Raw genomic sequence first — 16,514 nt, 5'->3', positions numbered from 1 at the left:
AACCTGTTTTGTTGGGGGAATTTCTGCAGCGAGAGCATCTCTTATAGGAGATATTCAAATTGACTGTGGCTATATGGATACTGAGAAATACGTGTCACAATGCATTCATTTATTGTGGATGTGAATAAACCACCTAGACAACAGCATAGGAGGAGTCAAAACAGATGAACCCTGTTCATGTCCCCGTTAGTTCAACACTGAGGGGATATTAACCACGTTCATCAGTCTTGATTAGGAAATGGACTCTCGGAATATTGATCACAGTGGAGATGGAATCATGCAATTAGTAACGGTACAGCTGATCAATGGCCTCAAAACTCCTCAACATTGAGTTTGTGGATGTCTGAGATGGCAATTCATCTTATATTACTTTGTCTGAGAAATAATGCAGAGACTCAGTAGTATATGAGATTATTCAGCATGTTTCTTTTTCAACAATGTGTTTTTCTGTCATCATGTCACCTCTCCAATAACATTTGAAGGTGTCTTTCTGTCTTGTGTTGTGCTTTAAAAAGGATTGCTTGGATCAGCAGGTTATCACAAAAGTCTAAAACTCAATTCAGAGAGGTGGCAGTGGTCATTGCTTTTGTCACTTACCAGTGGTGTGATTTTTCGTAGGTGCAGGACAGAAGATAAGTTGTCTGGACGATTTATGTGGTGCTCTTTCAAGGGTTGTGGGCAGAAGAAAATTATCCAAAAAACATATAGATTTCAGACTGACTTCTGTAAGGTGTTTCGACTGCACAAGCTATTAATCTGCAATGAGTCAGAGATTCAGACTGTGGTTATTGATGCCTTGTTGAAGCCGAAGGAACATTTATGTAAAATGTTAATATAACCCAATATCTTATAAGTAGTTAGCTACAAATGTACTATTATAGACAGTATGAATAGAGTATTGAGAGCAGCTCACTAGAATATGTCTCATTATTTACACAAAGTTTGCTCACCAACCAATGCTCCATTGAGGTTTGTCCTTGAGAGAATCATTTTTGTGTCTTGAGGAAAATGTGGAGTATTCATGTTGAATGGCTTTGGAAGAATTTGTTTTGCTCAGCATGATAAAGGACTTCCAATGTGTTTCCTTGATCTAAAAGGCTGGGAAATTAAGATTGGGTTTGAACAATTTATCTCTTGCAGACACCCTATAAGAAGTTAGTTATTTACAGTATACTTTATTCTGAAGTATTGAGGGACATTATGGAATGCATAGGGACAATAACGAGGAACCAAAGTACTACTCAGGTCATATAGGTTGGTACTATGAGCGCCAGCTCGTTCTGTTCAAAGATACTTTGTGTAGCCCTCACCTATTCAAACAGGTTGGTATGTTAACAAAGGCCCTGTGACCTCCCAGTGAAAACCCTTTACACATGGTGTTTGTATTTCTTTGAGCCCTCTTCACCGGGGAGCAGCCGTGTGGCTCTGAGCTTGGAAGGTCTTGCCTCGCTCTGCCTGTTATATCTGAAGACTCCTCAACCACGTGACTCTGGAATGCTCCTAATGCATTATTCAAGTGCACACAGCCACCCTTAAGCGGAGGGCCTTAAGAATATGTACACCAGAGAGGAGTACACATTTACACACCCCACCTAAGGCCATTCAACTTGGGGAGGAGTCTCCACAGGGGTTGATGGGGCGTCTCTTCCTCAGTGACAGTATCTACAGTTTCATCGGAGAGCATTATTCATGTATGACTGGCTGTTTGTGAGATGAGCAGCGGCTGGGCAGAGGCACTGGCAGAGTGAAGCGTGTCAGCCGCGAGCCACAGAGACCGGAGAGGATGGAGCCCACATTAATTCACACTGTAAACAGCCCAGCTTTCTCTCTCTTGCCTTGCTCTCCCCCCTTTAACATTATTACTATGCCATTTCTGCCTCCGGTTTTTCTGCTGCTCCACCTCCCCACCGTCCCCGGAGTAGTGAGATCTATCTGTCTATCTGTCGGGGTGGTTACAAGCTTTCTGTCTTGTCTCTGATTGACCCTGCTTAGTGAGATGGGTACTCTCCTCACTTTTATACAGCAGGTAACAAGGCATTATACAATATAGATATCAATCAAATGATGCTGGAGAGCTCTGCTCAGTCAGCTGAGGTCATGTAACCAACCAGGGTTATCCATACGACCTGTCGCAAATGATGATTGAGTTGAGTAATAGGAGAAGTTTTCCCATCTTTACAGTGAATGAATTGCTCTGGTCAGCCTCAGAGCTAACTAGGCATGACCATACATCTGGCCCCATTATTTTTTAGAACACCTGCTGTCACATTAGGGGAGAGGCTGCTGTGTCTGTTTGCATTGGACGTTTCACCTGTATGTTCTCAGCACTTCGGCTTGACATTGACATGTCATTAGGCGTATAAATTGGTACAACAAAAAAAACGTGATAAGGATACCTTACTGAGAAGAGTGCAAAAAACATGTGATCAGAAGACTGTAAAAAAGCCCATTGGCATTACTGTAAGGAACCAAAAAACATTGACGCTCCTCTTGCCATGTTCTCCCAAGGGACCTGTCGGGAAAGAGGAGGCGTAGATTTGTCTCCTTTTTTCTCCCTTTCAACCCTTTTGGCATTGATGGACATTTAATAAATGTGTTCTCTCTGCAAATGTCCCTTTTGTAAGGGTCTGACTGTGTCACGTGATAGCCCCACATTTCATCTTCCCTGGAATAGGGCTGAGCCTTTAAAACACCATCACATTGTAGTCTAACCAAACCTACCAGCTGATATCACTCTGCTCTGATAATAGAAAGAGACTAGATAAATCACATAAAGGAAACACAATGCAGGTATCGAATTTACTCTGGATGACGACTGCACTGCCGGCATTTTCTGCAGGAATCTATGGCTGCCTGTCCAGGGATCATTTTCCGTGGTTAATTTAGTCGGCGCTCAGTGGATATTTCAACCGAGTACTCACAGCACCCCCAAGAGGGAGACAAGCATCGTACAGCATCAGAACAAAGCGGCTCCTATTTCTCTGATCATTCTGCTCTCGTGCTCCTATCCTCCTTGTCTCTGCTCACACTCATGCTGGAGATGAGGGATGCTGTCTAATTCCCCAGTGAAACAACAGCAACACACCACATGCATGCAGAGACTTGAATAGAGAATGTGTTGTGAAGGAGGAGCCCTACTTGTGTTTATTGTTCTTTGACTGGCTGCAGCAGTCTGGGGTTCTGCACTGCAATCTGCAGATGGGGGAGTTACCTTACCTACTAACTGAAGGCTGAGCTCACAGTGACATATATATATATATATAGTACACTGGCTCAAGTTAACATATAGTTACATATTTAGGATCTTAACTTGAGCCAGTTTACTACAGCAGGAAAATAATAATGAAGCAACAGAGAATGTGTATTATAATTAATGGTCATTTGTGTAGGGGTTGATGCATTTTCCATAAGGGAATATCAGGTGGAAATGACAAACTTCAGAAATCTTTTTAAACCTCAAATACACTACAAGTTTTACATGTCCTGCTTTTCTGGAAAGTTCAACTGCATCAGGGGGATCAAATGAAGTCCTACATCTGTACAGGGAGACAAGCCATTAGTTCCCACACTGTAACCTCTGGCTGGCTAAAACTGATTAACTCTGGTAATGACAGTAGTTTTTTGTCCTGGGTTAGTGTGTTTTTACTTCCACATGTGGCCATCTGTTCATTGAATTAGTCATTTAAAAAACATGTAAGTTATTAGAACATTTCCTTTTGCAAAACATTTGGAATAATCGTTTACAGTGTTCTTAGCTTGGGGAATTCACATAGTACTCCATCATGTAATGCTTGTTGTTTTTGTTTCATTCACACTAACAGTAGTGTGTGTGCTGTTTTCCAGAGCCGACCATTATCACAACGGCACCGTCCACACTGGACGTGACTGTAGGAGAGAGCATCGTGCTGCCGTGTCAGGTGACTCATGACCCGTCTCTGAAGCTCATGTTCACCTGGTTCTTCAACGAGCAGCTGATCCACTTTGGCAACCACGGCGGATACTTTGAAAAAGTGGGCGGTGTAAGTGCATAAGCCTCTGAATATTCCCTCCCGGTTCTAAGAACCTGCGGGGCCATCAAAAGGCTCCCATTTATAATCAAAGTGTCATGTCTGAGAAATGGTGCCGAGTACCACGCTTTTACACCATGCTTGTCAGGAGCACTGCAATGCATAATGAATAGGAAGAAACACACATCTTTACTACACTGTGTTGGAGATTGCTTATATTTTATTTATGCCACTGCTCTCCCATGAAAAAAAGGAAATAATTGTAATTAAAGAGAGATATTTTTCAACCCCCTTCAGAAATGTCACTGAGAAAGGTCAAAGGGTGAAGCTGGTGATACATTGGAACATTGATACTATTTCCCTTCCTTTAGTATAAGTGAGGTCAATGAAGAGAAGGGAGTGCAGTGTAGAGAATGTCTGGATCATGTGTATTAATGGGCTGAAAATGTGCTGCACCTAGTTTATTTTGAAATGACATATACATTACATATTCCCCACCGCTCCCGAAAAACCTACCAGGCTCAAAACTCTTCCCTTCTTTCATTTACATTTTACGGTAACAACAAAACCCTTCAAATAGCCTTGTTTAGCTCCCCTGCCTGAAGAAGAGTGATGATAAACATTGTTCCAGAAGTGATTAGTGGAGACATGTACAGTATATGGTCAGGTTGTCATGTTTTTTATTATATTTTAAAATCTAAATTGCGTTTTCCTTTTGCCATGATAAATGACACCACGATAAATGACACTATCTCTGGAGTTAAATACATTGGTACTCTGTTTCATTGAAACGTCATGGATCCCTGTGATGATACAGCAGCTCTTGCCACATCCAATTTAACACTGGTCCTGACTCCACTCAGTGGTGGGCTGATTAAATGATAGTGGGATTAGAAACAAAATGAAAAGAACTTGAGAACTTAGACTATTAAGCTTTGCTTGAACATTGAAATAATGAGGCCACTCTTCTACAGCTAAAATCAGCACATTTGTATGAATACATTTGTGTAATTATTATGATTAAATGTAAGTATTCTGCCTGTCTCACAATTATAGGAATGCCCATCACCCTTTTAGAACCTGTAAAAACATAATAGTTTAAACCCTAGAATTATAATACAATAATAAGCATACGAAGACCCTGAATAGGTTTTTCAAATATTTTTTTCTGCTCACATATTGTTGTCAAATCCGCATATTTGATGTATTTGAATTACATATATTAAAATGTTACTACAGTATATTAATCATTGTGTGTGTGTGTGTGTGTGTGTGTGTGTGTGTGTGTGTGTGTGTGTGTGTGTGTGTGTGTGTGTGTGTGTGTGTGTGTGTGTGTGTGTGTGTGTGTGTGTGTGTGTGTGTGTGCGTTTGTGTGCCTATTTGTTCATGTTTGTGTTGCATGTTAGCAGCATTCCGCTGGGGACATCATGATTCGGAACATCCAGCTGAGACACGCAGGGAAGTACACCTGTGCAGTGCAGACCAAGGTGGACAGTATCTCCATCGCAGCAGACCTGGTGGTCCGAGGTGTCTATACAGGACAAGCAATATTTCATGAAAGATACTTTTATTTATGCTATCAATGATTGGTATTTACTAATTATGTTATAAATGCTTGTTTAGTATGATAAAGCATCAAGCAAATGTTAACACTGTCAAGGAAAAACCTTGTAAACCTCACAGAAGCCATTCTATGTTGGAAAGTCAGTGAAAAGCCATCCTCGTGTCCTTGAAAGATAATTGAAGGTCATAGCAATAGAAAATGCAATTTGCTAGGCAACTCTCCCACTCAAATAGTTTTGGATCACTTTATTGGTTCAGTTATCCATGGCAACATACCTACTGGGTACATAACTTAAAAGCATCTCTGACATGTATTGGGGTGCACAATCATGAATGGATTTAAAAACCAAAAGAAGAAACTTGAAATTCATTCTAAAACTAATTTGTTCTCTCCATCTGGTCTTGGTCAGTACCCATGCTGCAACATTCTGTATGTATTTTTCAGTTGACCAATGGCTTTCTTGGGACCAGACAGGAGAGCATTACAGTAGTCATGCCTGCTTGTAATAAAAGCATAGATGAGTCTCGCTGTATCAGCCTGAGAGAGAAACGGCCACACCTTAGCAATGTTCATTGCCCCTGAATTAAAATGTGCGGCTAGATGCTCTCTCTGTGCTTTGACTCCCACAATAAGTACCTCGGTCTTGTCTTGATTTAGCTGGATGAAGTTGTGAGCCATCCAAGTATTTAAATCACTAATACCGACTAACAATGTATCCGTGGAGCTAAAATCCTCTGGTGAAACATAACGCAGTATGTGTTTATTCTCTTCTTTATTCTCTGTTTATGCCTCTAATTGTGACGTGAAGGCATTGTACTCTGATCAGTTGAAAAGATGGTCAGATTGAGATGTGTCTCTCTCTCTTTAGGTTGAGAAAATATCATTGAATTTAATGAGATACAAAGGCTCCCTGCGGTTTGCTCACCAAACTGATTTTGCCAGCTGTACTCCCACTGCTGAAGGTGGACAGTGATCAGGACACCACTGTTCCCTGCTCTGCCTTTATCACAATCCGCTCTGTCTCTCTCGCTCTTTCTCTCTCTCGCGCTCTCTCGCTCTCTCTCGCTCTCTCTCTCTGTCTCACTCTCTCTCTCGCTCTTTCTCTCTCTTGCGCTCTCTCTCGCTCTTTCTCTCTCTCGCGCTCTCTCGCTCTCTCTCGCTCTCTCTCTCTGTCTCACTCTCTCTCTCGCTCTTTCTCTCTCTTGCGCTCTCTCTCGCTCTTGGTCGCTCTCTCTCGATATCTCTCTCGCTCTCACACACACTCTCTCTCTGCCTCTCTCTCTTTCCCTTTCCTCACTGTCTCTCCCTCCCTCTCTATTCCCCCACCCCTCTCTCTGACCAACCCCCTCTCTCTGGCTCCCTGCCTGGCTGTGCCCCATATCTGCAGGTCCCCCAGGCCCACCTACCAGCATCCATGTAGAAGAAATCAGTGACACCACAGCCTCTCTCTCCTGGAGACCGGGGCCTGATAATCACAGTCCAATTACCACATACACTATCCAGGCCAGGACACCCTTCTCCCTGGGCTGGCAGGCTGTCACCACAGGTAGGCTCTCCAACCAGCCATTGCCTCATCAAAGTGTTATATAGGGGTCTGATCTCCATTTTCTCTTCTCCCCTGTGAGAATATATATAGGCCTGTGAGTGATTTTACTTTGATGCAAAATGGCACTCGATTGTTCAGTGACCGGGTTGACTGCAGTTTTACTTGACTGCAGGGTTTTTTGAAACGTGGATACATTTCTGACTTACAGTGAAGGGAGCTATTTGATAGCATAGAAAAGTGCCCCATACGAAAGTTTGGATGCCGGATTCTATATCGTAGAGCTGGGACGATAAACAAAAAAAGATCCATACCGATCACTCATCGCAGGCATTTTGCTGATATCGTTCATTACAATAAGTAGCCTATACTAGAGAAATGTGAAGTTGAAATGAAATAAGTTTGCTAATGGGTGATATTTAATGGGACAATTGATGGCTACAACAATAGTAGGAGTTTAAAGGATCATTTTAAAAAACTGTGGTGCACTTATCGTTCTATTTATCATTATTACTTCAATTCAGGTAATTTATAGCAATATTGGTCCATATCACCCAGTTCTACTATATCATCTACAATAGAACAGGGTGTAGGTCCATATCACCCAGTTCTACTATATCATCTTCAATAGAACAGGGTGTAGGTCCATATCACCCAGTTCTACTATATCATCTACAATAGAACAGGGTGTAGGTTCATATCACCCAGTTCTACTATATCATCTACAATAGAACAGGGTGTAGGCATGCATGGTGCTGGTGCGGCAGGTAGGCTAGTGGTTAGAGGGGGGCGGCAGGGAGCCTAATGGTTAGAGGCAGGTAACCTAGAGGTTAGAGGGGGGAGGCAGGTAGCCTAGTGGTTAGAGGGGGTGGCATGTAGCCTTGTGGTTAGAGGGGGGTGGAAGGTAGCCTAGTGGTTAAAGGCAGGTAGCCTAGTGGTTAGAGGGGGGAGACAGGTAGCCTAGTGGTTAGAGGGGGGAGACAGGTAGCCTAGTGGTTAGAGCTTTGGGAAGGAAACGAAAGATTGCTGGATCGAATCCCTGAGCTGAGAACGTAAAAATCTGTTGTTCTGCCCCTGAACAAGGCAGCCACTGTTCCCCGGTAGGTCCTCATTGTAAATAAGAATTTGATCTTAGCTGACTTGTCTAGTTAAATAAAGTTACATGGTTGGTACTGTTCTAATTATTTTGTGCAGAAACCTGTTAGTTTGGAGAGTTGCCTTTATGATCCAGACAAACAGAGCTCTAAGTATGAGCAAACAGGGAAACCAAGTGAACTCCACCCTTGAGATGTGTGTGTGTGTGTGTACGTGTGCGTGTGAGTACAACATGTGTCCTTCTGACTGATTAGTCCCCTGCACCTGTGGAGTGTGCTCAGTGGGCCTGTCAGCCTAGAGGACACTTTCCTGCTACCTGTTTCATTCTGAGGGGAGGGGGCTGTTTTGTTTTGTGCCAGTTCCTGAGGTGGTGGGGGGCCGCAGTCTGACAGCTACAGTAATAGACCTGAGCCCCTGGGTGGAATATGAGTTCAGAGTCCTGGCAAGCAACGCCATTGGGACCGGGGAGCCCAGCAAACCATCCAAACAAGCAAGGACAAAGGAGACATGTATGTACTGTTTTCATGGATCCCTTCAATTCTGCATGTTTGTTTTCTGTGTTTCTTATGTGAGTCTACTTGCCATTTAGTTGGTCTGGTATGGTGGAAAGCTATTTCAATGTAAAAAAAATCTTATCCGAATGTGTTATTATCATGTTATCATTGATGGCTGGTGTCAACTGACTTGAGCAGGATAAAAATGACCCTCTGTTTCCCCAGCTCCGAAGGTCCCACCAGCTAATGTGAGTGGAGGTGGAGGCAGTCGCTCAGAATTAGTCATCACTTGGGAGGTAAGCAAGCCGCCTGCTTCCGTACTCCCTCACACTTGGAGGGGAAGCCAGACGTCATGATTCTCTAAGGAATCGGGCCGTTGTTGCATTAATAACAGCAGGCAGGCTTAAAGTATGGCATTTCATTTTTAAGAACAGAGAAGCAATAACTGCTGCTGTCACCCTAGGGAGAGAAAAATGCCTTTGAGGTTTTAATAATATAATTAAACAGAATGGTTCTTCACAAAGTCACAAGCAACTTTTCAAAGATTTTGTTTGACTTATCTTTTTTTATATGAAGCTTCCTTCTTAATCAGTCCCGTTTTGAAGACTCATATTTATTCCAGCTGCTTGAAAATCATCCACTGTTGTGAAAGTTTTGCTGAATGGCTATTGAATGCTGGTTTCAATTTGAGAGTTAAATTCAAGTTTAACTTCGACATTAACAAAGTTCTAACACAGTTCTACATACTACACAATAGATATGACTCTCAGTCAATGTCTTTCTTTTCCCAAGCGTTGTAAAATAAAATGTATATAACCATCTTTAGAGGAGTGTTGACTTAAACAATAAAAGTCAGTCCCCAGAAATATATGAAATATGTCTTAACAAGCTGTCATGCTGAGGGCGTGTTATTATGGACGGCTGTGTGTGTTCACTACTTGTGCACCAGCTTCAATGTGTGTGTGTGTTTTCTTGCAGCCTGTTCCTGAGGAGCTGCAGAACGGAGGAGGGTTTGGCTATGTGGTGGCCTTCAGACCGTCCGGAGCCACAGGCTGGATGCAGGCTGCCGTGCCCTCATCAGAAGCCTCCAAATATGTCTTTAAGAACGAGAGCATCCAGCCCTTCTCCCCCTTCCAAGTGAAGGTTGGAGTGTACAACAACGAGGGGGAAGGCCCTTTCGGACCTGTCATCACCATCTACTCTGCAGAGGAAGGTTGGTAAAGAATAATGTCATGTCCGTCTGAGACGCAGAGGAGCAGCAGTGTGTTTAAAGGCCAATGGAGAGGCGTCTCTGGATTGTTTATTCCCGGTCATTACAGTTATCTTTTAACACCCCTGCACTTCTATCTACATCTGCAGTTGGTTGGTTCCTACTGTTGCTGCTGGTTCTGGTTCTCTCTCTGTACCGCTGATGAAAGAGATGGACCCACTTTAAGGGTCATCAAAGCCTGAAATACTTTAAAACGAATTAAAAGTATGTTTTTCATTAACCCAGAGCCTGGCAGAGCGCCCACCAGGATCCGTGCCAAGAGTCTGTCTGCGTCTGAGATTGAGGTTTCATGGAAAGCCCTGCCTTGGAACACCAGTAAGAGAAGAGTTCTAGGCTATGAGGTAAGTCAAGTTCTTCCCTGTTTCTCTCTACCTGTGTGTGTGTGTGTGTGTGTGTGTGTGTGTGTGTGTGTGTGTGTGTGTGTGTGTGTGTGTGTGTGTGTGTGTGTGTGTGTGTGTGTGTGTGTGTGTGTGTGTGTGTGTGTGTGTGTGTGTGTGTGTGTGTGTGTGTGTGTGTGTGTGTGTGTGTTTGCAGGGCTGTGCACAGAACTTTCAGGGGCAGGAGCATAAATAAAGGGTGCCACCCCTCCCCACCGACTTGAAAAAAGAAGCTACTTTCATTAGAAAGTTACAGTGCCTCCGAAAGACATGACTGACATGGGGAAAAGATGGTGGGCTATCAGCTAATTGTTGATGATAATTGTTTTGTTGACTGTGATTTATCTTCAATGCTTTTATTTAACTTATAATATGAATAATCGTCTAACTCATGATATATGGCTAGCTGGCTAGTGGCTTGTGTGTATATTTTATATATGGTGGTTAGCTAGTCTAAACCAGGGCTCTTCAACCCTGTTCCTGGAGAGTTACTTTCCTGTAAGGTTTTCAATTCAACCCCAGTTGTAATGAACCTTATTCAGCTTATCAACCAGCTACTGTAATTATTAGAATCAGGTGGACTAAATTAGAGGTGGAGCTAAAGCCTACAGGACGATAGCTCTCCAGGAACAGGGTTGGAGAGCCCTGGTCGACACTACCAGTGTTGCTGCTGCCCAGACACACGTGCACCTCCTGATTGAAGAAGAGATGGAGTTGGGTCAGAGGGTCATAGATGCAGCCGTTCCTCTCTGTCTTTCTGCCTCTGTCTGCTGCGCGTATCAACCAACCTGACCGAATATTGATGATGATGTAAATCAAGTGTTATCAAGTGTTAATCAAATCTTATGCTGCCGCTGCTGTGGCAGTACTGTTATAACTTTCTACACACACTCGACCGGTGACCGCTTCTCAAGCCATTTATATTTGCTTACCGAGTGTGTGCAATCTCCAAACAGGGCAGACTGGGAAACAGACACAACAGGGCACGTGCGAGCTCTGTACTGGGCAGACCAACAGGTGCAACCAACCAAAATGGGGAAAAAGAGCACTTGGCAGGTGGTAGGGCAAAGCTCATGCACATTGGGCATCTCAGATCTAATAGCTTGTTATGTGTAATGGTCCATCCAGCCTTGTCTGTCTGTCTGTCTGTCTGTCTGTCTGTCTGTCTGTCTGTCTGTCTGTCTGTCTGTCTGTCTGTCTGTCTGTCTGTCTGTCGTTGCTAACTATACTGATTATTCGAACAGTCTTGTGATGCAATGCGTCAGGAGACATGGGGGATGTTTAGCCTATAAACCACACAGTATTGTAGGTTGGCTTTGTCAGCTCACTTTTCAAATGCTTTTACAGTATATAAACAAATTGCCTATTTTCATTCATGGGATGCATAAAGTACTGGAATTATGAATTGTTGACCAATTAAAGTAACCAAGGAAGTGGGCCTGAGCAAACTGTTCCTGTGAGGTAAGACAAATTATATTTGTCCTGTCAACCGTGCCAGCTATTTCAGCCTGGACATTCGGGTGTCACAGAAAATCTGAAAATCAGTCAACTTGAGTGCTGGGACATTTTACACATGGTGATTTCTTTGTGACCACGCAATTTAAACACTCTCTCACTTCATGAGCTAAGTAACCAGAACCAAAGCACCTTACCCATGGAAAGACGACATTGTATGAGGTGACACCATACAATGAAAAACTGTAGTTCCAGTTTACAGTTGTCCTGTCAGACTAGTGTCTGCATTAATGTCCCTGGTTATCCTCTGTCTGTCTGGTCTCAGTTGAGGTACTGGGAGAAGAGAGAGAAGGAGGAGGCAGCCAGTGTCCAGAGGACGGTAGGGAACCAGACGTCAGCCATTATCCGAGGGGTGAGAGGAAGTAACACTTACTACGTCACAGTGAGAGCATACAACACGGCCGGGGCTGGGCCTCCTAGTGTCACTGTCAATGTCACCACCAAGAAACCACGTAAGCATCAACCCTGCCTTAGAGAGGTTGTTTCCACTGACTTATTGGAGATCATGTGATCTTCATCTACATGTGTCTGTGTCCCTCAGCGCCCAGCCAGCCCCCGGTGAAAGTGATGTGGAACACATTGAATTCCAAGATAATCCTGAACTGGGAGCAAGTCAAGGCCCTGGAAAATGAGTCAGAGGTCACTGGCTACAAAGTAAGGAACCATTTTGTCGTCACTGGTTAACACAGCCACAAAGTCATAAACCCTGCTTCCACAATTTATCTGATTTCAATTTCAATTTTGTGGCTGTGCTATCTAGTGAAAACCTAAGCCCTGACTTAGTTTAGTTAGGAATAGTGCTTGATTGATTTAGTTAGGAATAGTGCTGGTTGCCATGGTTTCTCCTAGGTGACCTTTCAAATTTGACTTTGTGTTCGTGCTATCTAGTGGAAACCGAAGCATTGACTACAATGATTTAGTTAGAAATAGTCCCTGTTGTCATGGTTTCTCCCAGTGACCTTTTACCTGTGTGGTCCGTCTCTAGGTGCTCTACAAGCGTAACCGACACAGCCGCCCTAGTGTCATGGAAACCAACACAACAACGGTGGAGCTCTCCCTGCCTATGAATGAGGAGTACTTCATCCAGATCAAACCATTTGGGGAAGGAGGAGAGGGTAGCAGTAGCAGACAGATCACCATCCCCAGAATACCAGGTCAGTCAATAGTGGACTGCTCCCTCACACTTCAATGATCTCAATGGTGTTGCTTAGAGCTATTGCCAATACTGGTTTATTGTCATGACTAGGGACCTGAATGTTTTGTGTCCCTCAGCCTTCAAAAGGAACAGATAGTGTGGGGACTATTTGGTACACACACAACATCTAGTCAGGCAGGATTCAATATGATCGCGGGAACATTGCCTTTAAAAGGTGGATAGCTGACAAAGCGCGATCGGATTGAATCCTGGCCTAAATACATTTTTGTATTCAGAAATGTATGTAAATATGCCCAAGGTTTGATCACCAAAGCATGTAATAGCACAAAAAGCCTTCAACAATGAATTGCCAACTAGGCTGCTTGTCTTTTTATGCGTAAACGGACAGACTAACAAAGCCCATTTATTTTCATGTTTTTCAGGTCCCAATGCAATTGGCTCGGCGACCAAGGTCTCTACTTTATCAGCCCTCAGTACAATAGCATTGTCTTTCACAGCGCGAACATCGTTATGACAAAGCGCTCCCAGTGAACATTGCATCTGATGTGGAGGCAACTCAACAATGGAACGGAACACAAACACCCTCCGTCTGGTGTAACTAGATCCATTCATTTAGGTTTTAGAGGCAGGAGGACGAGCAGCGTTGGAAAGCAAAGTCATTGAGATGAGAAGGAGAGAAAGGGCCCCGCTTTCAACACCCTGCCGGCCGGCGAGAACAGGAAATCCACCGATGTCTTGACTCTGTTGTTACCAAAGCAGCTTTCATTAAAATGTCTTATATGCATCTTTTGTATGATATGTCTAGCTTTTATAGATTTATTTTGAAACCAATTCATAATTAGTCTGGGCTTTTTAGAAAAGGCAAGGTTGAGTGGAGTTCAGTGTATGCCCATACTTACTTACAGATACATTTTTAAAGTTTTCAGTTTGTTGGAAAGAGCACTTTTGTTGTCTAAAGTGAAGAGCATTTTCTGGTCAAAAAAACAGTGGTTTCATGTCAAGCAAAGACACTTAACACTGAAATGATGTGTGTATTGCTAACAATTTTTTTATTACTCCATAAAACATTGCACTGATGCCTGAAGGAAAAATGTGACATTATGTTAAAGGATGAGAGTGACTTTATTCACTCTCACTGCTTTGAAGTCCCATCTTCCACAGGTTCCTCAACCTTGGCCATTTAATTGCACTGGTGACTGGACCCTCATATGGCTGTCTATCTCATCTGCTCAGTTAGCCGTGTGTCTACTCTGTAGCTATTCTATTCATCCTCTCAGTTAGCCGTGTGTCTACTCTGTAGCTATTCTATTCATCCTCTCAGTTAGCCGTGTGTCTACTCTGTAGCTATTCTATTCATCCTCCCAGTTAGCCGTGTGTCTACTCTGTAGCTATTCTATTCATCCTCTCAGTTAGCTGTGTGTCTACTCTGTAGCTATTCTATTCATCCTCTCAGTTAGCCGTGTGTCTACTCTGTAGCTATTCTATTCATCCTCTCAGTTAGCCGTGTGTCTACTCTGTAGCTATTCTATCTCATCCTCTCAGTTAGCCGTGTGTCTACTCTGTAGCTATTCTATTCATCCTCTCAGTTGGCCGTGTGTCTACTCTGTAGCAATTCTATTCATCCTCTCAGTTGGCCGTGTGTCTACTCTGTAGCTATTCTATTCATCCTCTAAGTTAGCCGTGTGTCTACTCTGTAGATATTCTATTCATCCTCCCAGTTAGCCGTGTGTCTACTCTGTAGCTATTCTATTCATCCTCTCAGTTAGCCGTGTGTCTACTCTGTAGCTATTCTATTCATCCTCTCAGTTAGCTGTGTGTCTACTCTGTAGCTATTCTATTCATCCTCTCAGTTAGCCGTGTGTCTACTCTGTAGCTATTCTATTCATCCTCTCAGTTAGCCGTGTGTCTACTCTGTAGCTATTCTATTCATCCTCTCAGTTAGCCGTGTGTCTACTCTGTAGCTATTCTATCTCATCCTCTCAGTTAGCCGTGTGTCTACTCTGTAGCTATTCTATTCATCCTCTCAGTTGGCCGTGTGTCTACTCTGTAGATATTCTATTCATCCTCTCAGTTAGCCGTGTGTCTACTCTGTAGCTATTCTATTCATCCTCTGATAAGCCGTATGTCTACTCTGTAGCTATTCTATTCATCCTCTCATTTAACCGTGTGTCTACTCTGTAGCTATTCTATTCATCCTCTGATAAGCCGTATGTCTACTCTGTAGCTATTCTATTCATCCTCTCATTTAACCGTGTGTCTACTCTGTAGCTATTCTATTCTTTGCCTTGTGTGTGCCTCATCATATGTTCAAAACCCTCAGGTCCTTAAAGAGCCTTAAACTTATATATATATATATATCAATAACTATTAGAAACCTAGAAGTCTGTTATACAGGTGCTGTGTGATGTGTAGCTTCACACTGCATCAATAGACAGGTTGTAGGGGTTTGAGTTATTACCATCCAATGTATATTCCTATGGTCATTCTTAGGGCCAAGTTATGTAGTCAAGAAAATCTCCTTGTCCTAGTTATATATTATAGTTAGGGCCAGGGTTTTTTCCTGACCCTGTGGCCTCGCCAGGAAAACCTCCTGGCTCTTGTCATTCTATATGAAGGAGTGGTGTGTTTCAACAGCATGGTGCTGTTCAGTATGGTTTAAGGGCAACGTGGGAAGCTTGGGACATTTTAGTGGGTTCACTGACTGCATCCTTACAAAAAGACAAATGCTGCTGATGATCCTTTCCTTTCCCATAGTCTTCTGATGCTGTTTGAAACTGGTACAGTACATTGCGTATGTAGCTTGTAGTCCAGTGAAGAAGTCAAAAGTGCAGGTAGTTTGTAGTACGTTCAAAGGGAAGTTTAGGCAGGAATCATGCATCGAGAAATGTGTAATATACTTTTTTGTACACTTCAGATCATTTGTATACAATGAAAACCTTTCTAAAGAGCTGATTAACTTGGTTTTTATGTAATAGCACAAATGTTTCATACAGTAGCTAAATGTCGCTTAGCATGAATGTGTTTGCCCTTTTCTGTACATCTGCTAACTGACTGAATGGCTTGAGACCACGCAAAGAGAGCAGGTTTGTGCATCTCTACCCGTTAACCCACTATGTCTGGGCTTCTGTCTCAGACAGGTATGTCCTCCTGTAGGCCTACACCCTTTGGGATTTACCAGTACAACTATCCATTTACTCCATGTCAAGTTCTGTTTTTTTTGCTGTTGTTTGTTTATACTGTGTTATTGAATAAAGTTTATTGATTTATAGAAGTGAGTGAAATTCAATGGATTTATTTCTCTATGCTTATTCAATGTACTGTAATCTGTATTAATAATTTTGTCATTCACCATGAATCCACTAGGGAGTGCCGCATGCTTCATTTCGAGATATCCAGTGACAGTCAAAATGTTCAAAATGAGAAGAAAATATAAATTGGCACTTGGCAGTAATAAGGTAGAGCAATAACCATTTGAATTAATATCTTAATTTGA

At 42.8% G+C, this 16,514-nt stretch overlaps 1 protein-coding gene across 3 annotated transcripts in view; it reads left to right on the top strand.

Annotated features, from left to right (window-relative positions):
• LOC118389632 (contactin-4-like) overlaps positions 1-16,292 on the top strand; it is a 229,512-nt gene extending 213,220 nt beyond the window's left edge. For 2 of the 3 annotated variants that reach the window (XM_052526620.1, XM_052526621.1), the window contains exons 13-23: positions 3,844-4,019; positions 5,414-5,534; positions 6,959-7,117; positions 8,569-8,718; positions 8,929-8,999; positions 9,682-9,916; positions 10,199-10,314; positions 12,131-12,317; positions 12,407-12,519; positions 12,851-13,019; positions 13,444-16,292. In XM_052526620.1, the coding sequence (XP_052382580.1) occupies positions 3,844-4,019; positions 5,414-5,534; positions 6,959-7,117; positions 8,569-8,718; positions 8,929-8,999; positions 9,682-9,916; positions 10,199-10,314; positions 12,131-12,317; positions 12,407-12,519; positions 12,851-13,019; positions 13,444-13,535 (1,589 nt within the window). In that variant the 3' untranslated portion in view covers positions 13,536-16,292. The remainder of the gene's footprint in view (positions 1-3,843; positions 4,020-5,413; positions 5,535-6,958; positions 7,118-8,568; positions 8,719-8,928; positions 9,000-9,681; positions 9,917-10,198; positions 10,315-12,130; positions 12,318-12,406; positions 12,520-12,850; positions 13,020-13,443) is intronic. The other variant, XM_052526622.1, reaches the window with a different exon arrangement.
• The last annotated feature ends 222 nt before the right edge of the window (positions 16,293-16,514 follow it).

The sequence above is a fragment of the Oncorhynchus keta genome, chromosome 10, assembly GCF_023373465.1.
Source record: "Oncorhynchus keta strain PuntledgeMale-10-30-2019 chromosome 10, Oket_V2, whole genome shotgun sequence".
Taxonomy (NCBI): Eukaryota; Metazoa; Chordata; class Actinopteri; order Salmoniformes; family Salmonidae; genus Oncorhynchus; species Oncorhynchus keta.
Note: the sequence above shows the minus strand (reverse complement) of the source record. Positions and strands in the feature narration are given on the sequence as shown.